A 21,766-nucleotide genomic window follows, 5' to 3' on the forward strand; every position below is an offset into this window, starting at 1 on the left:
AAATCTTCATTTAAAAAAACTAAACGGGGATCCCTGGGTGGCTCAGCGGTTTAGCGCCTGCCTTCGCCCCAGGGCGTGATCTTGGGGTCCCGGGATCGGGTCCCGCATCGGGCTCCCGGCATGGAGCCTGCTTCTCCCTCCTCCTATGTCTCTGCCTCTCTCTATCTCTCTCTCTGTCTATCATGAATAAATAAATAAATAAATAAAGAATTCTTTAAAAAATAATAAAAATTAAAAAACCCATATTGTGTGGTGAGCACAATAAAGCAAAGTGCAATAAAGCTAGATATGCCCTTTCATAAGAGTAAACTGTTTATGTTAACGTGATTGGTTTGTGTGATATCCTAGTTTTAATTTCTGATACAGTAAATATCAATACCTGTATCCATATAAATAAAAGCTAATGGGGATCCTCAATAATTTTTTGAGAGGGTCCTGAGACCAAAAAACTTAGAAATTGATGTTCTGTATTAACTGGTTCCATAGTTTCCTTTATGTCCTTGTTGAAAGCACTGATTCTAAACTTGAGCATGCATCAGTCACCTGGAAGACTTAATATTATTGGGCCGGTTCCCCAGAGTTTCTGATTCAATAGTTCTGAGGTGGGACTTGAGAATTAGTATTTCTAACAAGTGTGCCTGGGTGATGATGCTGTTGGCCTGGAAACTATATTTTGAGATTCACTGTTGTAAAGAAATACTGCTTTATAATGAAGGAAACCTATCTTTCAAGCACCTAATCTTATGTTCACAGTAACTGTGTAAGGACTTAGGTGTTTCCCCCCTTTTTATTATACCTGAGGAAACTAAAACTTAGGGGACTCACAGCTAGAAAAGTACAGCAGCAATTCAACTTCAAGTCTAACTCCAAGGTCTGTTATACTCTTTTTATAACTTCCTTGCTTTTTAATTAGTAATGGCTTTTTTGAGATCTTATTCTCATAAGATAAACCCATTTAAAGTATACAATTCGGTGAGGTGGGTTTTTTGTTTGGTTAGTTTTTTAAAGATTTATTTATTTTATTTTATTTTTTTTTTTTTTTTAATTTTTTATTTATTTATGATAGTCACACACACAGAGAGAGAGGCAGAGACATAGACAGAGGGAGAAGCAGGCTCCATGCACCGGGAGCCTGACGTGGGATTCGATCCCGGATCTCCAGGATTGCGCCCTGGGCCAAAGGCAGGCGCCAAACCGCTGCGCCACCCAGGGATCCCAGATTTATTTATTTTAGAGCCAGAGAGCACAAGTGGGAGGGGCAGAGGGAGAGAGAATCACAAGTAGACTCCACACTAAGTGCAGAGCCAACATGGGGCTCGAGCTAATGATCCTGTGATCATGACCTGAGCTGAAATCAGAGTTGGATGCTTAACCAGCTGTACCACCCAGGTGCCCCCCAGGTGGGTGGTGGTGATGGTGATTTATATTTATTTTAGAGAGACCAAGAGAGAACGTATATGAGCAGGGAGTGGAGCAGAGGGAGAGAATCTTTTTTTTTTTTTTTTTAAGATTTTATTTATTTATTCATGACAGGGGAGGGGACAGAGACACAGGCCAAGGGAGAAGCAGGCTCCATGCATGGAGCCTGACACTCGATCCCGGGACTCCAGTATCACGCCCTGGGCCAAAGGCAGGCGCTAAACCGCTGAGCCACCCAGGGATCCCCAGAGGGAGAGAATCTTAAGCAGACTCCCCACTGAGTGCAGAGCCTGACAAAGAACTTGATCCCATGACCCCGAGATCATGATCTGAGCTGAAATCAAGAGTCCAAAGCCCGAGCCAAGTGAGCCACCTAGACGTCCCAACAATTAAGCAGTTATTTAATCTACTCTCAGAGTTGTGCAACCTTACATCAGTTTTAGAACATTGTCATTACTCTAAAAAAGAAACACTATGCCCATTAACAGTTACTTTACATTTTCCCCAGTCCTCTGCTCTTAGACAACCACAAGTCTACTTTTTATTTCTTTAGAAGTCCTGTTTTGGACATTCACATAAATGGACATGCAATATTTAGTCTTTGTGACTGACTTCCTTAGCATAACGTTTTTCAAGTTTCATCTAGGTTGTAGCATATATCAAAATGTCATTTTTATTGCTAAATAATAACTCTGTTCTATGGAAATGGTACATTTTATTTATCAATTTATCAATTGATGAACATTTTGGTTGTTGCTACTTTTTAGCTATTATGAATAATGCTACTATAAACATTTTTTGTGGGCATAGTTTTCATTCCTCTTGGGTATATACCTAAGAGTGGAATTGGTGGGTCATGTGGGTTGTTTTTCATAAGTTTGTCATATGGTATGTTTAACCTTTTGATGAACTGCTAGACTTTCAAAGCAGCTACACTCCTACCAGCGATATGAGGATTCTAATTTCTTCACATTCCTGTCAACACTTGTTACTATCTTTTTTTTTTTTTCTTTTTTTTTTGTAGCTGTCTTACTGGCTTTCAAGTGGCATCTTACTGTGGTTCTGATTTACATTCCCATGACAACTAATGATGTTGAGCAGCTTTTCATGTGCTTATTTGCCATTTGCCGACCTCTATTCAGATTCTCCCTCATTTTTTTTGTGTATGATATGAAGAAGAAGTATAACTTTATTGATTTTATATGGATAACCAGTTATCTCAGCACATGCTTGGTTACTTATGTGGTGTGTCTCCTGTTATTACATAATCTCTCATCTGCCTTCTTTTTACCTTCCTACTTCGTACCAGTATTTAGAGTTTAGATATGTGTGTCTGAAGGAAAAAAATCTTTTTTTTTTTTTTTTTTTTTTTCAGATTACAGGCAACACATGGCATCCTTTCATGATGCTTTGTATGCCAAGGTAACAATAATAAGAAATGAGCTGCATTATTGTTAGAAATGTGTGTGGTTCAGGATATAGTAACCTTCCTTAGATTAAATTATCAGGAATCTTGGTGGGGTTTTTTTATGGGCTTCTTTATTAAAACAAAGCTATTAAGTAGCTGCATTTTAGTAGCAGTGTTGGGAGATCTCTCCAAAAGGGATTTCAAGAGTTTTGTTTCTACTGTTTTTCACTGATCTGTGGTAGGAGTAGTTTTGATTCTGGGTTGAGAATTGCATGCCTTGAAATGTACTTACCTTAACAGAACATTCGTCCCCACACTTTTTATCACTCAGCCTATGGATAAACAATTTTTTAAACATACACCAAAATATATTTTTGTAAATTATATACATATATACCAAGGTGCAAAAATAAAGGGTGTCACATTTTAAAACAAAAGTTAAAAATAAGCAGAAGTTCTGATATTTTCATAGATCCCAGTTGATAGTCCTGCTTGCTCTGGTAGATACTTGTTGCTTCGAATGCCGTGTGATGCTGGAGGATTTTGCGTATGATTTTGGGGGTTGTGGTCTCCTCAGAAGCCTTGGGTATAGCAACCCCTCCTCCTCACATCACCTAGGGCTTCTGCCTGAGATCTCTTCCTTTTGGGGATGAATCCTTAATGTTGCCTGGTTCACTCACTGCTGAATCTTGTTGCCACAGGTACAGGTGCAGGTACAGCAGTCTCCACAGCAGGTCTCGGCTCAGCAGCTCTCCCCACAGCTCACCGTTCACCAGCCTGCTGAGCAGCCCATCCAGGTCCAGGTGCAGATCCAAGGCCAAGCACCACAGCCGGCAACCCCTTCCATCCAGACTCCGTCTCTGCAGAGCCCCAGCCCCTCGCAGCTGCAGGCCGCGCAGATCCAGGTGCAGCATGTGCAGGCAGCCCAGCAGATCCAGGCTGCAGAGATTCCAGAAGAGCACATCCCACACCAGCAGATCCAGGCTCAGCTGGTGGCTGGCCAGTCTCTTGCCGGGGGTCAGCAGATCCAAATCCAGACCGTGGGTGCCCTTTCCCCACCACCGTCTCAGCAGGGCTCACCCCGGGAAGGAGAACGGCGGGTTGGCACAGCCAGTGTCCTCCAGCCAGTGAAGAAGCGCAAAGTGGACATGCCCATCACTGTGTCCTATGCCATCTCAGGGCAGCCAGTGGCTACTGTGCTGGCCATTCCACAGGGCCAGCAGCAGAGTTACGTGTCTTTGAGGCCAGACTTACTGACAGTAGACAGTGCCCACTTGTACAGTGCCACTGGGACCATTACTAGCCCTACAGGAGAAACCTGGACCATCCCTGTTTACTCTGCCCAGCCCCGTGGGGATCCTCAGCAGCAGAGCATTACCCACATTGCCATTCCCCAGGAAGCCTACAATGCAGTTCACGTCAGTGGCTCACCCACGGCCCTGGCAGCTGTAAAGCTGGAGGATGACAAGGAGAAGATGGTGGGCACCACGTCTGTAGTGAAAAACTCCCATGAAGAGGTAGTGCAGACCCTTGCAAACTCTCTCTTTCCAGCACAGTTCATGAATGGCAACATCCACATTCCAGTGGCTGTGCAGGCTGTGGCAGGCACCTACCAGAACACAGCTCAGACTGTCCATATATGGGACCCCCAGCAACAGCCACAACAACAAACCCCCCAGGAACAGACGCCGCCGCCGCCACCGCCACAGCAGCAGCAGCAGCAGCTCCAGGTTACTTGTTCAGTAAGTGAGACTTATCTAAAGGGCAGCCTGCTTCCCCAGGGCCCTGTGCAACACAGAACTTTCCTGGCAACCTCTGGCTTGTTTACTGCAATGATGTTGGTCTTGCAGTGATATAATATTTAATAGTTTAGTTGGGGTCGAGGAGGGGGAATAGAAGCAGCAGTTGAAAGCTATACAATAGGCAGGAGTTCTGTCCTAGTACCTGGAGATAGATACCTTGGATCCTTTTTTTTTTTTTTTTCTTTTAAGATTTTATTTATTAATTCATGAGAGAGACAGAGAGAGGCAGAGATACAGGCAGAGAGAGAAACAGGCTCCATGCAGAAAGCCTGATGTGGGACTGGATTCTGGAACTCCAGGATCATTCCGGAACTCCAGCTGAAGGCAGATACTCCTTTTTAAAGAGGATGAAAGAAAGGTGAAATTCGTTTTTTAAAATCACATTAAATCACAATATTTTTATTTTATTTTTTTAGATTTTATTTATTCATAAGAGATAGAGGGAAAGAGGCAAAGACATAGGGAGAGGGAGAAGGAGGCTCCACGCAGGGAGCCCGATGTGGGACTCAATCCCAGGACTCCAGGATCGTGCCCTGGGGCTGAAGGCAGGCGCTCAACTGCTGAGCCACCCAGGCATCCAGGTCCTTCTTTTTTTAAGAAGAGTAAAGTTCTAGGGAAAAATTAATGGGACACACTGAGTGTTGTCTGATTTTAATAACTTACTTTCTGCATCACAAATGAATGGATCTTGTGGAACCCTGTAAAGTTTAGTGCACAGGCTGTAAACTCATCACAGCGGAAAGGCTGTGAAATTGTTCTTTTTTAATTACGATCTGTGGACACGGGTGAATTAGAAAATCTAAAATACTTCTGGTGGGCCTGTTAAAAGTAATCACCTTTGGGAGTATCAAAGAAGCTACCACTATAGGTGCTTTTGTGTTCCTTAAAAATAATCAATCCTTGGTTAATTTTCTGTTACAGAAGCTATTTTGAAAAAAATGTATTGGGGCGCCTGGGTGGCTCAGCGGTTGGGCGTCTGCCTGTAGCTTGGGGCGTGGTCCCAGGGTTCCAGGATCGGGTCCTGCATCGGGCTCCTTGCGGGGAGCCTGCTTCTCCTCTGACTGTGTCTCTGCCTCTCTCTGTGTGTCTCTCATGAATGAATGAATGAATGAATGAGTGAATAAATAAAGTCTTAAAAAAAAGAAAAATGTATTTTGAAATAATTTTAGACTTAACTCTTGAAATTCTAACTTCAAAATTGGCTTTTTTCTAATTGTTAAATTTTTTTGTTTTTTAAGAGAAGGAGCAAAGCATGGTGTGAGCAGGGGAGAGAATCTTTTTTTTTTTTTAATACTGGAATTTTTATTTATTTATTTTTATTTATGATCGTCACACAGAGAGAGAGAGGCAGAGACATAGGCAGAGGGAGAAGCAGGCTCCATGCACCGGGAGCCCGATGTGGGATTCGATCCCAGGTCTCCAGGATCGCGCCCTGGGCCAAAGGCAGGCGCCAAACCGCTGTGCCACCCAGGGATCCCGAGAGGGAGAGAATCTTAAGCAGACTCTGTGCTTAGTGTGAACCCATCTCGGGTCAGTCTCATGACCCGGAGATCATAACCTGAGCTGAAACCAGGAGTCAGGGGCTTGACTGAACCATGCAGGTGCCCCTAATTGTTAAATCTTTTTAAGGATACCTCAGAAGTATGGATAAATTTATTACTTAAAACTGTTAGCAAACTTTAGGGCCTGTGGTCTCATGGGACTGCTGAATGAACTGTGCCTCAGAGGAAAGGGACTCCTGGGAATGCATGCAAGGGAGCTGGCATAAACAGGGCACTATTAGACCAGGGACTTAGAAACTCAGGCCATAAGCAAAGGCTAAGTGGTTTTACAGAGAATGGTATATAATTGTAGGTCACTTTGTTAAGAGCCTATTAAATATCTAGCTATCAGGCCCAGAAGTAGAACAAGACAGAATCATTGCTTCAGGTAGCTTTTATTCTATTTTTGGAATAAGAATATATAATTTCTATTTTCTGAATCCCCTATAAGGCAGCATAATCGAGTGTGACATTGTGTGCTCTACACACACAAAAACAAACTGTATTCAGAAACCATTCTAGGTTAAAAAATCAGCAGAGGTGTCTTTGTTAAAAAAACGTGGTGTTTGATCTCTAATTTATAGCTTCAGCTGGCAGGAATGAAGCATCATCATTACAGAGCCAGGGATGGACGGAAGCAACATGGCCTAGTGCAACATGAGAGGGGGACTATGGGAGAGGAGTTAGTATGGGAAGCAAAGGATCTATCTTCCCAAAATGCAGAGTTGAGCTTGATCTAATCTGATGTAGGAAATTTTTCCAGAATCCTAAGAGTTGTGATAAGAAGAATCAAGTACAAATGTGTAGAATTAATTTCACGTAGGAGAGACCAGCCTGGATAATTGCAATGTAACTCAGCTCTGCTCACAGGATTGGGGAGGACATCAGTCCTCTCAACTTTCCTGGGCTTGACTGTCCAAGTTGCAGATCAGGCCTCTTTTGATGCTCATTGGTCTCTAATTTGTACTTCTGGCCTCTTAAACAAGAAAAGATTTTTTTCTGGAGTTCATTTTATTTATTTTTAAGGTTTTTATTTATTTGACAGAGAGTAAGCACAGAGGGAGAGGGTGAGGGAGAAGTAGACTCCCCACTGAGGGGAGAGCCCAATGCTGGGCCTGATCCAAGACCATGACCTGAGCTGAAGACAGATGCCCAACCTACTGAGCCTCCTAGACGCCCTTGGAGTTCATTTTAGTAGGCCAGTGTTCTTCAGAGGCAATGTTTCCTTTGGGAAAGTCTTATTGGAGTGTATGTCCAGTATTACCAGAAAAGGAAAAATAGAGAATACCCATCATGTAGGAGAGATGAGTTTGTCCATTTATAGCACAAACATCCCTCTACCCTCCTTATTAGGCTTAGTGCTAGGTGCTGAGGAACAGATATGAATGGAGAGTCTCTGCCCTTGGAGTACTCATGGTCCGTGGGGAAGATAATTGTGCTGTGATATGAGGAGAACTGATGACAGTGTTGTGCTCTTCACCTAGCAAACCCTTTATGAAAGTTCTCTTATCACCTGCCTTTAAAACCAGATTTATGGGGATCCCTGGGTGGCGCAGCGGTTTGGCGCCTGCCTTTGGCCCAGGGCGCGATCCTGGAGGCCCAGGATCGAATCCCACGTCTGGCTCCCGGTGCATGGAGCCTGCTTCTCCCTCTGCCTGTGTCTGCCTCTCTCTCTCTCTCTCTCTGTCTGTGACTATAATAAATAATAAATAAATAAAATATTTAAAAAAAAAAAAAAAAAAAAAAAAATAAAACCAGATTTATGGAGAAGCCTCCATCCCTTGGGCTCACATCCACCTCCATCTATTGCCCCATTTCTCCCTGTGCTTTATTCCCAGCGTTCTCAAAAGCATTATCTACACAAGCTGATTCTGCCTGGTAACCAGTTTTCTCTTCAGTTTACGACTGTTCTTGTCAAGGTCAGCAGTGATCTACCTCCCTGTGGCAGATCCAACACTGTCTGTTTTTATCTCACAGCAACATATGATCAACAGACCATACCTGCCTTCTTGGAATTCTCCTCTGGTATGGTTTTCTTCCTACCCCTACTGGTTCTTTTTCCTTCTCAGAATTTGCTGATGCTTCTGTCTGAACCATACATGTTAATGTTCCTCAGAGCTCAGCACTAGCTTTCTTTTCTCTCTCAAGAATTTCTATTACCATGGTTTCAGCATCCTCTAGATGGCTGGTGCCACTGAAGATGATAGTCACTGACACTATATGCCAGGCAGTATTTTAGTGTTATACATGGTAACTCATTTAATTCTCACACCAACTTCATTTTATAGATAAAGAAACTGACACAGATTAAACAACAAAACCAAAGCCACAGTTAGTAAGTAGCAGAGTTGGGGTTCAACTCTGGACAGACTGGCCTGGAGCCCATGTTTTAAACCCTGTGCTGCAGTGACATACAGATCTTTATCTCTAGACCATGCCTTTCCCTCTGAACCTTTCTCATGCATCCAGCAGCCTATTTTTCATTTACTTGGATTTATTGAAGTCTCAACCCTTCATTAGCATCACCTCTACTGCTAGTGAAAACTTCCCCTCTCAAGGCACCTGGCTGGCTCACTTGGTGGAGAGCATGTGACTCCTGATCTTGTGGTCATGAGTTCTAGCCCCATTTGGGGGGTAGAGTTTATTGATCGATAGATAAATAGATAGTTTGGATGGATAGATGACCTATTTAAAAAACAAACCAAAAAACTTCCCCTCTCGGAAAGTGGTACCATCATCCACCTGTTTGTTTAAACCAGGAATCCTCCTTGAGTTGCTTTTCCCTTATTCTTCACAGCCAACTCATCAACACCCACTTTGTTTTTTTTTTTTTGGTTTTGTTTTTTTTTTTTTTAATTTATTTATTCATGAGAGACACAGAGAGAGAGAGAGAGGCAGAGATACAGGCAGAGGGAGAAACAGGCTCCATGCAGGGAGCCTGACATGGGACTCGATCCCAGGTCTCCAGGATCATGCCCTGGGCCGAAGGCGGCACTAAACCGCTGAGCCACCAGGGCTGCCCCTCAACACCCACTTTGATTCTGCCACCACACTTCTCAGAATTTCTTAATCGTCTCTATTGTCACCATCCTAGTCTAGGCCACTAGCACCTTAGCTCTTCAAACCATTCTCCATAAATCAGAAAGAATTTTTTTTTAAATGTAAGATTATGTCACTTCCCAGTGTAAAACTCTCCAAGGACTCCATTATAAATAAGAAAACTTAATACCATAGTGTATAAGGCCCTACTTATACCAGTAGTTTTCATCCTGGTTGGTCTCACTACTACTCCTACCCACTGATAGACATTTAGACCATATAAAAGAATTTTATTGTCCAGATACTTGGGAATGTTACATTATTGGGTGAAGGTACACAGTGAAGGAGGCCTGGCTAAAACCAGAAGCAAAGTGCTGCCCCACATGCCCTGATCCCCACCTACTTATCCAGTCAGACTTCTAGATTTCTAGCTTGGGTAGATGGTATTGCCTTTGAACAAGATAGGGAGGGAACTCTGAGGAGAGTAGTTCTGAATGGGAAAGGGTGATGAGTTCTATCTGTATATGTTAGTTTGAGGTAGATGTAAGATGTTCATTTGGAAACATACAGCAGGGATCCCTGGGTGGCGCAGCGGTTTAGCGCCTGCCTTTGGCCCAGGGCGTGATCCTGGAGACCCGGGATCGAATCCCACGTCGGCTCCCGGTGCATCGAGCCTGCTTCTCCCTCTGCCTGTGTCTCTGCATCTCTCTTTCTCTCACTGTGTGCCTATCATAAATAAAAAATTAAAAAAAAAATTAAAAAAAAAATTAAAAAAAAAAAAAGGAAACATACAGCACCCCCTGGGTATATTAAGTGGAGGTCGAGGTTGGAGGTCCATAGTTAACAAAAATTTCTACAAACATGAAAATCCAAACTGGAAAAGTGGGAAAGACTCACCAAGGAGACTGATAGTTAAACTGGGAAATGTGTCTAGAGTGGAGCTTCTGGGTTGACAAACATTTAAGAGCCTCACACTGGTATTGCTTTATCTCCTTGTTTAATTATCTTATGAAAGCTAGGAGGAGAGTCTTTACTTGTATTCATTGATAAGCAGATATATGTGTCATATATTTTGCCTTCAATTTGAATAATTTGACATGCCTTAGCCCTTTGAGTAGTCCCTGGCATGGAAAGTTGCTCAAAGGAATTTGTTCAAAGTATAGACAGGTGTGTGAGACCCAAGAACCTATGCCTAGTATCTTTGTTGGTGTCTATCCTGCCCAATATGGGGATTGTGATTGAGGGTTATGGACATGCTCTGCCCCTTTGTGTGCATGGCTTGACTGTTAGACCATTGAGGACAGGATGACTTCCTTTGGAGGTAGGAAGCTAGAGCAGTGCCTCCTGTCTTCAGGAAATGCCCTTAGGCAGTAGAGCAGTATTATTAAGAAGGAATTTGGGGGGAAAGAAACAACTTTATATATAGCTACAGAAGCCATATAGATCTTGAGTTCTTATCAACTCTCATCTTTCAGTGGCAGGGAATGAACACAGCTTTTGTTTGTTGTACTTTTCTTTCTCAAATGATTTTCAACCACGGCAGGTCCACATCTTAGACCAATTAAATCATAATCTGCAGGGTTAAGGCCCAGGCATGGGTATTTTCTAAAAGCAGCCCAGATGTTTTTAAAGTACACCCATGTTTAATGGTCACTACTCTGGACACTTGGTATTCAAAGTGTGGTCTGCAGACCAGCTCCCTCACTTGGGAACTTTTTTTTTTTTCCTCTCTCTCTTTCTTTCTTGGGAACTTGTTAGAAATGGAGATTTTCAGGTCCCACTTGAGACGTTTCTTTTTCATTTTCTTTTTTTTTTAAGATTTTATTTATTTATGAGGGAGGCAGAGACATAGGCAGAGGGAGAAGCAGGCTCCATGCAGGGAGCCCAGTGTGGGACTTGATCCCTGGACTCCAGAATCACACCCTGGGCCGAAGGCAGGCACTAAACTGCTGAGCCACTCAGGGATCCCCCTGAGACGTTTCAAATCAGAATCTGTACTTTAATAAAATCGTTAAGTGATTTTTTTTTTTTGTATTTTATAGTTTGACAAGCAGTGCTTTGGGCCCGTAGTTCTGAGCAGTGACTAAACTTTAGAATTGCCTTTTAATGTGGGAAGGTTTTTGAAAGACTATAATCGGTTTAAAAAGAGATCTCTGTGTGGAGCCCAGGTATTGGTATTTTTAATTCAGAGATTCAGAAGTCCAGCCAGGACTGAGAAGCACTGCAGTAGCCTTAACTGTCCCTGGGGTAAGGAGAAGAACTCCAAAGGTCTCTTTGAAAGTAAGATAACAAGTGGAAGAAAGATATTTTTTGTTAGAAGTACCATAGGTAACATTTTTCTAACAGTTTTATGGTAGGGCCTGATGAAAAACAATATTGACAAATTTTGATGGTTTCTCTCTCATAGGCTCAGACTGTCCAGGTTGCTGAAGTTGAGCCACAGTCACAGCCACAGCCTTCCCCAGAACTTCTGCTTCCAAATTCTCTGAAGCCTGAAGAAGGGCTTGAAGTATGGAAAAACTGGGCCCAGACCAAGAATGCTGAGCTAGAGAAGGATGCTCAGAACAGACTGGCACCCATTGGGAGTGAGTGTTTATGGGTGGGGTGGGTGGACTCTTTCTAAAATATAGTGGTACTGAAGCAACAGGAGTACAGATGGCAGGAAAGTGGTGTCCCTTGGCTCCAAGGGTTAGGAATCACCATCTGAAATAGTATGCCAAATGCAGGCCTGACCTGCTGCAAATGAGCAGGATTTGTGTTTGCCCAAGACCTGGCATTTTTATATACATTTTTTTTCTTAAGATTTTATTTATTTATTAGAGAGAGAGAAAGGCAGAGACACAGGCAGAGAGAGAAGCAGGGTCCATGCAGGGAGTCTGACGTGGGACTTGAGCCCGGGGCCTCCAGGATCACGCCCTGGGCTGAAGGCGGTGCTAAACCGCTAAGCCACCCGGGCTGCCCTATACATATTTTTCTGAAGTGGACCTTGCACATCTGGGCAGAGTGAATTGTGGAAGGATATAGGAACCAGTGAGTGTCTTCAAAGCCTTAGCATTATATTCATATCTTACCTTCCAGAGAGTGGATTTTGTGGGGTTTTTGCTTTCATGTCTTGGTCCTAATAATAATTTTGAAGGTATGTAAAGTGGGGAGGATTGTGAGAAGGAAACTCTTAGTGTAAATAGGGCATATAGGATTATTGTCTTAATAGGCCAGTTCTGATCTTAGATACAGGTGCCCATTTCTGTCCTAGCTCCATGATGATCAGTATCTTCTCTGAGCCCTCCTAGGGATATGAGCAACCAGCAAAGAGATTACTATTTCCAGGACCCCTATTCACTTTTGGGTCACATTTGGCTTGTGTTGCAGGGCGCCAACTGTTGCGATTCCAGGAAGATCTCATCTCTTCTGCTGTGGCTGAGTTGAATTATGGGCTCTGTCTAATGACACGGGAAGCTCGAAATGGAGAAGGTGAACCTTATGATCCAGATGTGCTCTACTATATTTTCCTGTGTATTCAAAAGGTACGAAACAACCTCACAGAAATATGTTTGAGCAGTGTTCCCACTGGGTATTTGCTGGTTTCCCAGATTAGTGAAATGATAAGCAAATGATAAGGAAGTTCTCTTTCAATTATATAATGAGTTTTTATCTTTTTAAAGTTTTACCCAAATTCTATTAATGTGTAATGTGTTAGTTTCAGAGGTAGAGTTCAGTGTTTCATCGGTTGCAGTAACACCCATTGCTCATTATATCCTGTACCCTCCTTAATGCCTCTCACCCAGTTATTCCATTCCCCCCAACCACTTCCCCTCCAGCAACTCAGTTTGATTCCTAGAGTTAAGAGTCTCTTATGGTTTGTCGCCCTCTGTGATTTCATCTTTTTTTATTTTTCCCTCCCTTCTCTTTGACCCTGTTTTGTTTCTTAAATTCCATATATGAGTGAAATAAAAAATTGTAAAAGACCTAACATATTCACTTTAAAAAATAAAATTATGACATCATAATAAAATTATGACATCCACCATAATCCCAATCACCTAGATTATGTTAAACTTTTGTTAAATTTTTTTTTAAAGATTTTATTTATTTATTCATGAGAGACAGAGACAGAGACAGAGACAGAGACAGAGGCAGAGGCAGAAGGAGAAGCAGGCTCCACACAGGGAGCCTGACCTGGGACTTGATTCTGGGTCCCCGGGATCACATCCTAGGCTGAAGGTGGCGCTAAACTGCTGAGCCACCGGGCTGCCCTGTTATAATATCTTAAGAGCCTTTTATTTTTTATTTTTTTTTAAAGATTTTATTTATTTATTCATGAGAGACGGAGAGAGAGAGATATAGGCAGAGAGAGAAGCAGGCTCCATGCAGGGAGCCCAATGTTGGACTCAATCCCGGGTCTCCAGGATTATGTCCTGGTTCAAAGAAAGGCAGTCAACCGCTGAGGCACCCAGGTGTCCCTTTTAGAGCCTTTTAAAAAAAAACATCACAAAGCATTTATATAATGCCTTTTTTCCGTTAAAGTAAACATGGTTTACATAAAAGTAATTTAACCAAAAAAAAAGTCTGGTGCTAACATTCAGCTCTTTTCTCATTATTCCCTTCATTAACATAATTAGTTGAGTCCAGCTAGAACATACAACTATAATTAGACTCTCAGGACATCTATGATGAAGCATAACAGGAAAGCTTGATTAGGACTGGCAGTTTAAGATAGCAGGGATGGATTTTTTAGTGTATAAATGCTCTTATGGAGAAGCTCACAGTATGGAAGAGTACTTGCTGGTTGGGACTCACCGTATTACCTGGGCCTAAGAAAAGTCTTGCCTTCCGGTTTTATTCCTCTTTCTTTCCAGTCACCCAGGGCACTGAGTGAATTGCTTTATTGCTGTTTTCATTCCAGGATCTCCCTAGTCCTGGAAGGTAGGCACATTCATTTCCACTTACAAACAAACTGAGCCCCAAAAATAAAACTATTCATATGAGTTACTTAACTTACACCATAGCTAATAAGAAGCTGGACCCAGAGCCTGCATTATGTTTTTTGTTACAATGCCTTGCCTGGGTAAAACAGCACTCACAAAATCTGTCCCATTGACCCAATTCTCCAGAGTGTCATGAGAGTCATTTCACATCATCTGAAGTGTACTGTGGAAGTGTCATATGCTGGACATTTTTTACCTGTTGTGTTAAGGAGGCAGAAATTGGTATGGAGAGGTGATGATACCAGTAACATTATGTTTATTTCCCCTGAGAGTTTTACTCAGGAGATTACCAACAACTTTTATTGTTTTTCTCTTAGTATCTTTTTGAAAATGGAAGGGTTGATGACATTTTCTCCGATCTTTATTATGTTCGATTCACGGAGTGGCTACATGAAGTTCTGAAAGATGTTCAGCCCCGAGTCACTCCACTTGGTAAGAGTCTTCCTAGTCCTTGGATGTCTTTCCCACCTGGGTTTAAAAAAGGTCAGCTGCTTGTGGGGCTGGCTATGATACAGCGTGTGGGTGAAGAGGCTATAAATCCTAGGTACCAGCATCAACTTCTGTGCTGCTTGGCCTGATATGGAAGGGGCACTGCACACCAGACAGAGAACCCTGCTGGTCCTGGTGTGGGAAGAGATGGGGGCATGTGGAGAGTTGGGGTAGTTACTCTTTTTCTTGGTTAGCTTTAATTAAAATTTCCTGATTAAAATTAGAATCATTACATTAAGAATTATGAACTGTTTCATCTGTAGGTTACTCATGTTATATATTGGAGTTTTCTTCTATATGTTTGAACGTGTGTGTGTGTGTATTCTACATATATAGAACATAATTTTTACTTTACCTATATAACCTTCTGGGCAGCATATATGTTGGAAAGAACAGGAGATTTACAGTAGAATGTGGTGTTTGTGTTTTGTTTTTAATAAACGTTTATCTTTTTAGAGCAATTTTAGGTTTACAGAAAGAATGAGCAACATAGAGAATTCTCATTTATTCCCTCACACACTGTTTCCTCTACTATTTAATATTTTGTATTAGTGTAGTGTATTTGTTATAATTGATGAGCCAATATTAATATTAGTAACTAAAGTCTATAATTTACATTAGGGTTCACGCCTCCTGTTCTACATTCTGTGGGTTTGGACAAATGTACAATGATATGTATCTACAATTACAGTATCATACATAATTTTTAGGGCTCTAAAATCCTCTGTGTTCCACCTATTTATCTCCCGCCCCCTACCAAATCCTTGGCAATCACTGATCTTTTCACTGCTTGCATAGTTTTGCCTTTTCCAGAATGTCATATAGTTGGAATAATTCAGAATATTTCAGATTGGTTTCTTTCACCTAGCAATATGCATTTAATGTTCTTGTGTGTCTTTTTTTGTGCCTTGATAGCTCATTTCTTTTTATTGCTGAATAATATTCCATTGTATGGATGTACTACACAATTTGTTTATCCATTCACGCATTGAAGGACATCTTCGTTGCTTCCAAGTTTTGGCAATTATGAATAAAGCTACTATAAACATTGTGTACAGGTTTCTGGTGAAAGAATAGACCAATCACTGGAACAGAATAGAGAGCCCAGAAGTAGAGTCACACAAATATGATGAACTTACCTTTGACAAAAGAGTAAGGATAGTTCAATGGAGAAAGAATAGCCTTTAATCAAATGCTGGAACTGCGGGACATCCCACATACCAAAAAATGAATCTTGATGCAAACCGTACACCATTCACAGAATCAACTCACAATAATAGGTCATAGACCTAAATTTTGTAAAACTCAAAATCATAAAACCCCAGAAAATAACATAGGAAAAAAACTAGATGACCTTGGGTTCAGTAGCAGCTTTTTTTAATATAACACCAAAAGCACAATCCATGAAAGAAAATCATTGATAAGTTGGGCTTCATTAAAATTAGAATCTTATGCTCTGTGAAAGACACTCTTAAGAGAATCAAAAGACAAGCCACAAACTGGTAGAAAATCTTTTGTAAAACACATATCTGATAAAGGATTGGTATCCGGAATATACAAAGAACTCTTAACATAGCAATAAAAAAAAGAAAAAAACCTGATCCAAAAAATGGCCAAAAGATCTTTACAGTTTCCTTACCAAAGAAGATCTACAAGTGGCAGATAAGTATATGAAAGGATGCTTATCATTAGGTATCATCAGGAAATTGCAAACTAAAATGACATACCACTATATATACCTATTAGAATGACTGGAATCACAAAGATTAGCAGCCCCAAATGCTGGATAAGGAAGTACAAGAACTTTCATTCTTTCTGGTAGGAATGCAAAATGGTCCAATCCCTTTATAAGACAGTTTGACGTTTTCTTTAAAAAGTAAACATTTTGGGCAGCCTGGGTGGCTCGGCGGTTTAGCACCACCTTTGGCCCGGGGCGTGATCCTGGAGACCCGGGATCCAGTCCCACGTCGGGCTCCCTGCATGGAGCCTGCTTCTCCCTCTGCCTGTGTCTCTGCCTCTCTCTCTCTCTCTCTCTCTGTCTCTCACGAATAAAAAAAAAAACAAAACATTTTGTTAACTTATGATCCAGCATTTGTGCTCCTTGGTATTTACCCAAATCAATTGAAAACTTATATCCACACAAATATCTGAGGTTTTTTTTTTTTTTTTTTTTTAAGATTTTATTTACTCATGAGAGATACAGAGAGAGAGAGGGAGAGAGGCAGAGACATAGGCAGAGGGAGAAGCAGGCTCCATGTAGGGAGCCTGATGTGAGACTTGATCCCTGGTCTCCAGGATCATGCTGTGGGCTGCAGGCAGCGCTAAACCGCTGCGCCACTGGGGCTGCCCGAAATACCAGTTTTAATCCTGGCTTTACCATTAGAATGTATGCTGCTTAAACTTTTTTTTTTTCCCCATTAAAAAAGTCTACCTGGAATTAAAAACTTTTTAAAAATTGAGATATAATTGACATGTAACATATTAGTTTTACGTATGGAGCATACTGATTTGATATATCTTGTGTAATGGTCTAGTTTAGTTAACATCCATCCCCACACAGTTACATGCTTAACCTTTAAGAAAAAACTAGTGGTTAAACAAATACTTTTTGAGTGCCTGCATTGTGCCAGGCAGTATTTTAGGTGTGGGTAATACAATATTGTAATTAACAAAATGGAGTTTATAGTCTAATAGGGGGAGACAATGTGTAAATAACCAATATGATTGAGTGTCTTAAAGAACCAAAGCATTGGGAAATGGAAAGTGTTAAGGACATTAGATGGGAGGCATTGCTGAGGGACTGGCCTTAGAACAGAAAGCAAGTAAGTGAATCACTACATGACTTACAAATTTTCAAGACAGGTGTGGCTCTGCAGAGTTTGCTTTTAAAAATTGGTATTATGGGAATTTCAAGCACATATAAAAGTTAAGCAGAATAGTTAAATGACATTCCCATGTACCCACTGTCCATGGGAAACTTGTGTTACAAGTACACCTGTTTTTCCCTTCCCATATTTTGAAGTAACTCCTAGATACTTTATTCATAAATATTTTACTATGCTTGACATACTATGATGCCATTATTATACTTGAAAAAAGGATAATTCCATAGTGTCATCAAAGTCTACCTACCCTTTGTTCACATTTCTAAGTGTTTCATAAATGTCAAGGTACAAATAAGGTCTACACATTGAAATTGCTATGAACATTGCAACATTAGAACATTGGTATGTTCTAATATTTAGCTTTAATCTTTAGTTTTCTTCTTGATTCTATTTCTTGCAATTTATTTGTGGAAGAAACTAGCCACTGATTGAGAAAGAGAGAGCACGCAGGGAGGGAGGGACTGAGGGAGAGAAGGAATCTTAAACAGGCCCAACATGGATTCGATCCCAGGACCCTGAGATTATGTCCTGAGCCAAAACCAAGAGTTAGATGCTCAACCAACCAAGCCACCCAGACACCCTATGAAACTAGCCTTTTAAATTGTCTGATTACACCCCCATATTGTAGTTTAACATCGTTTTCTATGTATTTACAGCTAATCTAGTTGCATATAAAAACTTCATTGGTTAAGTTTTGATTTTTGTGTTTTCTTTTTGGCAAGGTTATGTCATAGATGGGTTATATACTTCTATCTGATACCCATAATGTCTGAATCCATTAATTCATTAGGAGTTGCAGGCGATGGTATTCTGATGTTATTACTTCTTTATTATTAGCTGAATTACAAAGTAAAATATTCCCTTGCTCACTCTTTGAACATCTAGCAGTATAGATAATGGATTTTATTTTTTAAAGATATTATATATTTATTCATGAGAGACACAGGCAGAGAGAGAAGCAGACTCCATGCAGGGAGCCCAATTCAGGACTCGATCCCGGGACTCCAGGATCACGCCCTGGGCTGAAGGCAGGCCCTCAACTGCTGAGCCACCCAGGCATCCCTAGATAATGGATTTTATAGGAAGAGCAGGATAAGGGCTTATTTCTTCTCCTTGTTTAGCAGTTTTTATGGTAATGAGTTGGCTTACCGGTTTAGTCCAGTGATAACCAATTCACTTTTCTTTTTAAGGAATCATTATGAGCTAATAATGAATTTATATATGTTTAATTTGGTTCAGTCCATTGCTGTTACCTTTTTTTTGTTTTGTTTTGTTTTTAAAGATTTTATTTATTCATGAGAGACACATGGAGAGAGAGAGGCAGAGATACAACACAAGCAGAGGGAGAAGCAGGTTCCATGCAGGAAGCCCGATGTGGGACCCAATCATGGGACTCCAGGATCTCGCCCTGTGCCAAAGGCAGGCGCTTAACCGCTGAGCCACCCAGGCGTCCCCGTTACCGTTTTTTGATGTACAAATTTTTCCATCTTTGACCATTTGGAACCTCTTTAAATTGGCTTTTAAGTTCTTTTGATATGGCCCTACTTCCTTGGTTTCTGATTTGCCAAGTGTTCCAGACTGACTGATCTTGGACATTTTCTGTTTTCTATCTCAATGTGAGATTGGTCAGTTGTCCATGGAGCCTGGTTCCTTTTAGTAGTAAATGGTATTTTAAGTAGCACAGTCTGGATCCATGGGGGTGTTCATTGCTCCTGGTCACTGTTTCTAACTAAGCCTTTCAGTGGGAAGAACTAAGAAAATACAAAATAGGTCATGTTGATGCTTGCAGTTCATATTCAGAATTGTAAAGTTTTTATATGATGTCCCTATCTGCATCTCCATTCTTCCATGCCAGGAGTCCTGGTTTTTAGGCCCTAAACTTCACTTTAGGTTGTTTTAAGAAGCGGTTAAAGCTAGGGAAGCACATATAAATGGCAAAGTGAAGTAAACCCAAGAAAATAGCACATGCCAAGATATGTATGGGACCACTTCTAGCACTGGCCTTCTCCATGAAGGGTGTTTTGTGCCACTTACCTGCTTCAGATATGTTCGATGGCGAGGAAGTTTATCTCATTGCCAGTAGGCCACAGAATAGAAGATTAGAAGCAGAGCTGCCCTAAAGAGGTGGGAGTGCACTTAATGGAGTCAGTGGGTCAGCTTTGGCAGGAGCAGAGAAGAGGAATGTGTTAGGCAGAATATTTCTTTCCCCACTTCTAGGTAGTGACATCCTTACTGCCTGCCTGGAGAATCCTGAAACTCCCCAAGAGAATGCCTTCACCATGGCCTCAGTGCCTGGTACACAAACACTTGTATATTAACTGTTGAATGAACACATGAAAGGGGCTTGGTGATCAACTCAGGTATTCTCATCCTTTGGTGTAGACCTGGCTGCACAGGGTTTTTAATCAAACACTGGCCTTTGCCCCTGCCCAACTCTCAGTTCACTTACAAACCAGCATCTTAAAGTAAAACCTGCCCTGTCAGGGAATCCTACAGTAGTTCTGAGTATCATTCTCCCCTTTATCCAGAGAGGGAATAAGAATGAGTTTGCTTTCTAGAGGTGGAAAATGTGAGAAGTTTAGCAAGGGCAAACAGGGGTACCCATACCAGTTCTTCGGGCCCTTGACACCTGAAAATATGATGAAAGCTTTGTACTCTTTTTAGAGAAGTATGAATATATGCAGAGTTTGATTTATAGTTTTAGATGTTTCACTATTCTTTTGCCCCACTTTAACCTTGGATTAGAGGAACAATTAACATCAGGTAAGAGCAACCATATAGGGCAGTGTTTCTCAGGAATTTGTTAGAAATGCACATTATCAGGTCCCATCCCAGAAATTTGGGCTGGGATTCAGCCATGTGTTTTAACAAGCTTCCAGATGATTCTGCCATTCCCTAGGGAGATTTTTCTGGTTAAACTTGTACTCTTCTGTGGTCCTTGTGCCTCCCACCTCCCATCCTGCACCTCTGAGGGCCCACCTGCCATCCTCTTGTTGTAGCAGTGCTCTATTCCTCCTAGGCTATGTCCTGCCCAGCCACGTGACTGAGGAGATGCTGTGGGAGTGCAAGCAGCTCGGGGCTCACTCCCCTTCTACCCTGCTGACCACCCTCATGTTCTTTAACACCAAGTAAGTGTTCTAGAAGCTCCATGCTTAGCCACTGCTGGCATTTGCCCAGTGAAGAGGGTGGAAACTATCTAGGTAGATTTAGGAATTCCTTTGACACATATTTGAAAGCCTCTGGGCTACTGAAAGCCTTCAGACCCATTTGGCTACATTTGTGTGGTGACCAGTGAGGCAGTCTTGCCAGACCCCTGCCATCAGTCTTGATGTGGTTCCTCCACTAGACAGTGTTTTTGGGTATGGGCCTGACCAGATCCTGGGAGTGTGCGCAGCGGATCCTCTGAGGCACCGATGGTAGAGGGTAAGTCATAGTCTCCTCCTGGCACCCTTCCCTTTGCCTTGCTTTCACTTGTGGTGCAGATACTTCCTGTTGAAGACAGTGGACCAGCACATGAAGCTGGCCTTCTCCAAGGTTTTGCGACAGACAAAGAAGAACCCCTCTAATCCTAAGGATAAAAGCACGAGTATTCGGTACCTGAAGGCTCTTGGGATACACCAGACTGGCCAGAAAGGTAGGGGCTGCAGAAACAGGTGTAACTTGTCCTGCCCTGCCCTTGTGCTTGGGGGGGTTAGTGTTGAGTGTGAAGATTGGGATTTGCTGGATAGGAATTTTCCATTTCCTTTTCCCTACCTAGAAACTTCAAACTCTTAAAAACAGAGATGCCCCAGAAACAATTATGCTTTTTCCACTTCATGCCTTACACCCTTTCCCCTCCCAGTAAGTCCAGTTGGGATGGCTAGAAACCTAAGGTTCCTAATCTGGGCCTGAGCTAAGGCAGTCTCATGCCATGTCTCTGGTGGTGGGGGTATGTTTTATAGTTACAGATGACATGTATGCAGAACAGACGGAAAATCCAGAGAATCCACTGAGATGTCCCATCAAGCTCTACGATTTCTACCTCTTTAAATGGTGAGGAAGCTTTATGGTGGCTGGATGACTGTGTGCGTGTGTGCACTGTATTTGTGTACAAGGCATTCTTTAATCCCAAACTGAGAGTAAAAACATACTCCAAAAAGCTAAATATAGAAGCAACGTGATTGATTTCCTCAAAGCATATGAAATGACTAGCATTGTG

The 21,766-nt window shown here is 41.8% G+C and overlaps 1 protein-coding gene across 4 annotated transcripts in view; it reads left to right on the forward strand.

Annotated features, from left to right (window-relative positions):
* Nucleotides 1–21,766, forward strand: part of QRICH1 (glutamine rich 1) — a 50,119-nt gene that overhangs the window by 26,120 nt on the left and 2,233 nt on the right. For all 4 annotated transcript variants that reach the window (XM_077859000.1, XM_077858998.1, XM_077858999.1 and 1 more), the window contains 7 exons: nucleotides 3,529–4,569; nucleotides 11,617–11,794; nucleotides 12,579–12,733; nucleotides 14,512–14,626; nucleotides 20,588–20,696; nucleotides 21,051–21,202; nucleotides 21,510–21,600. In XM_077859000.1, the coding sequence (XP_077715126.1) occupies nucleotides 3,529–4,569; nucleotides 11,617–11,794; nucleotides 12,579–12,733; nucleotides 14,512–14,626; nucleotides 20,588–20,696; nucleotides 21,051–21,202; nucleotides 21,510–21,600 (1,841 nt within the window). The remainder of the gene's footprint in view (nucleotides 1–3,528; nucleotides 4,570–11,616; nucleotides 11,795–12,578; nucleotides 12,734–14,511; nucleotides 14,627–20,587; nucleotides 20,697–21,050; nucleotides 21,203–21,509; nucleotides 21,601–21,766) is intronic.

Source organism: Canis aureus, chromosome 19 (assembly GCF_053574225.1).
Source record: "Canis aureus isolate CA01 chromosome 19, VMU_Caureus_v.1.0, whole genome shotgun sequence".
Lineage (NCBI taxonomy): Eukaryota > Metazoa > Chordata > Mammalia > Carnivora > Canidae > Canis > Canis aureus.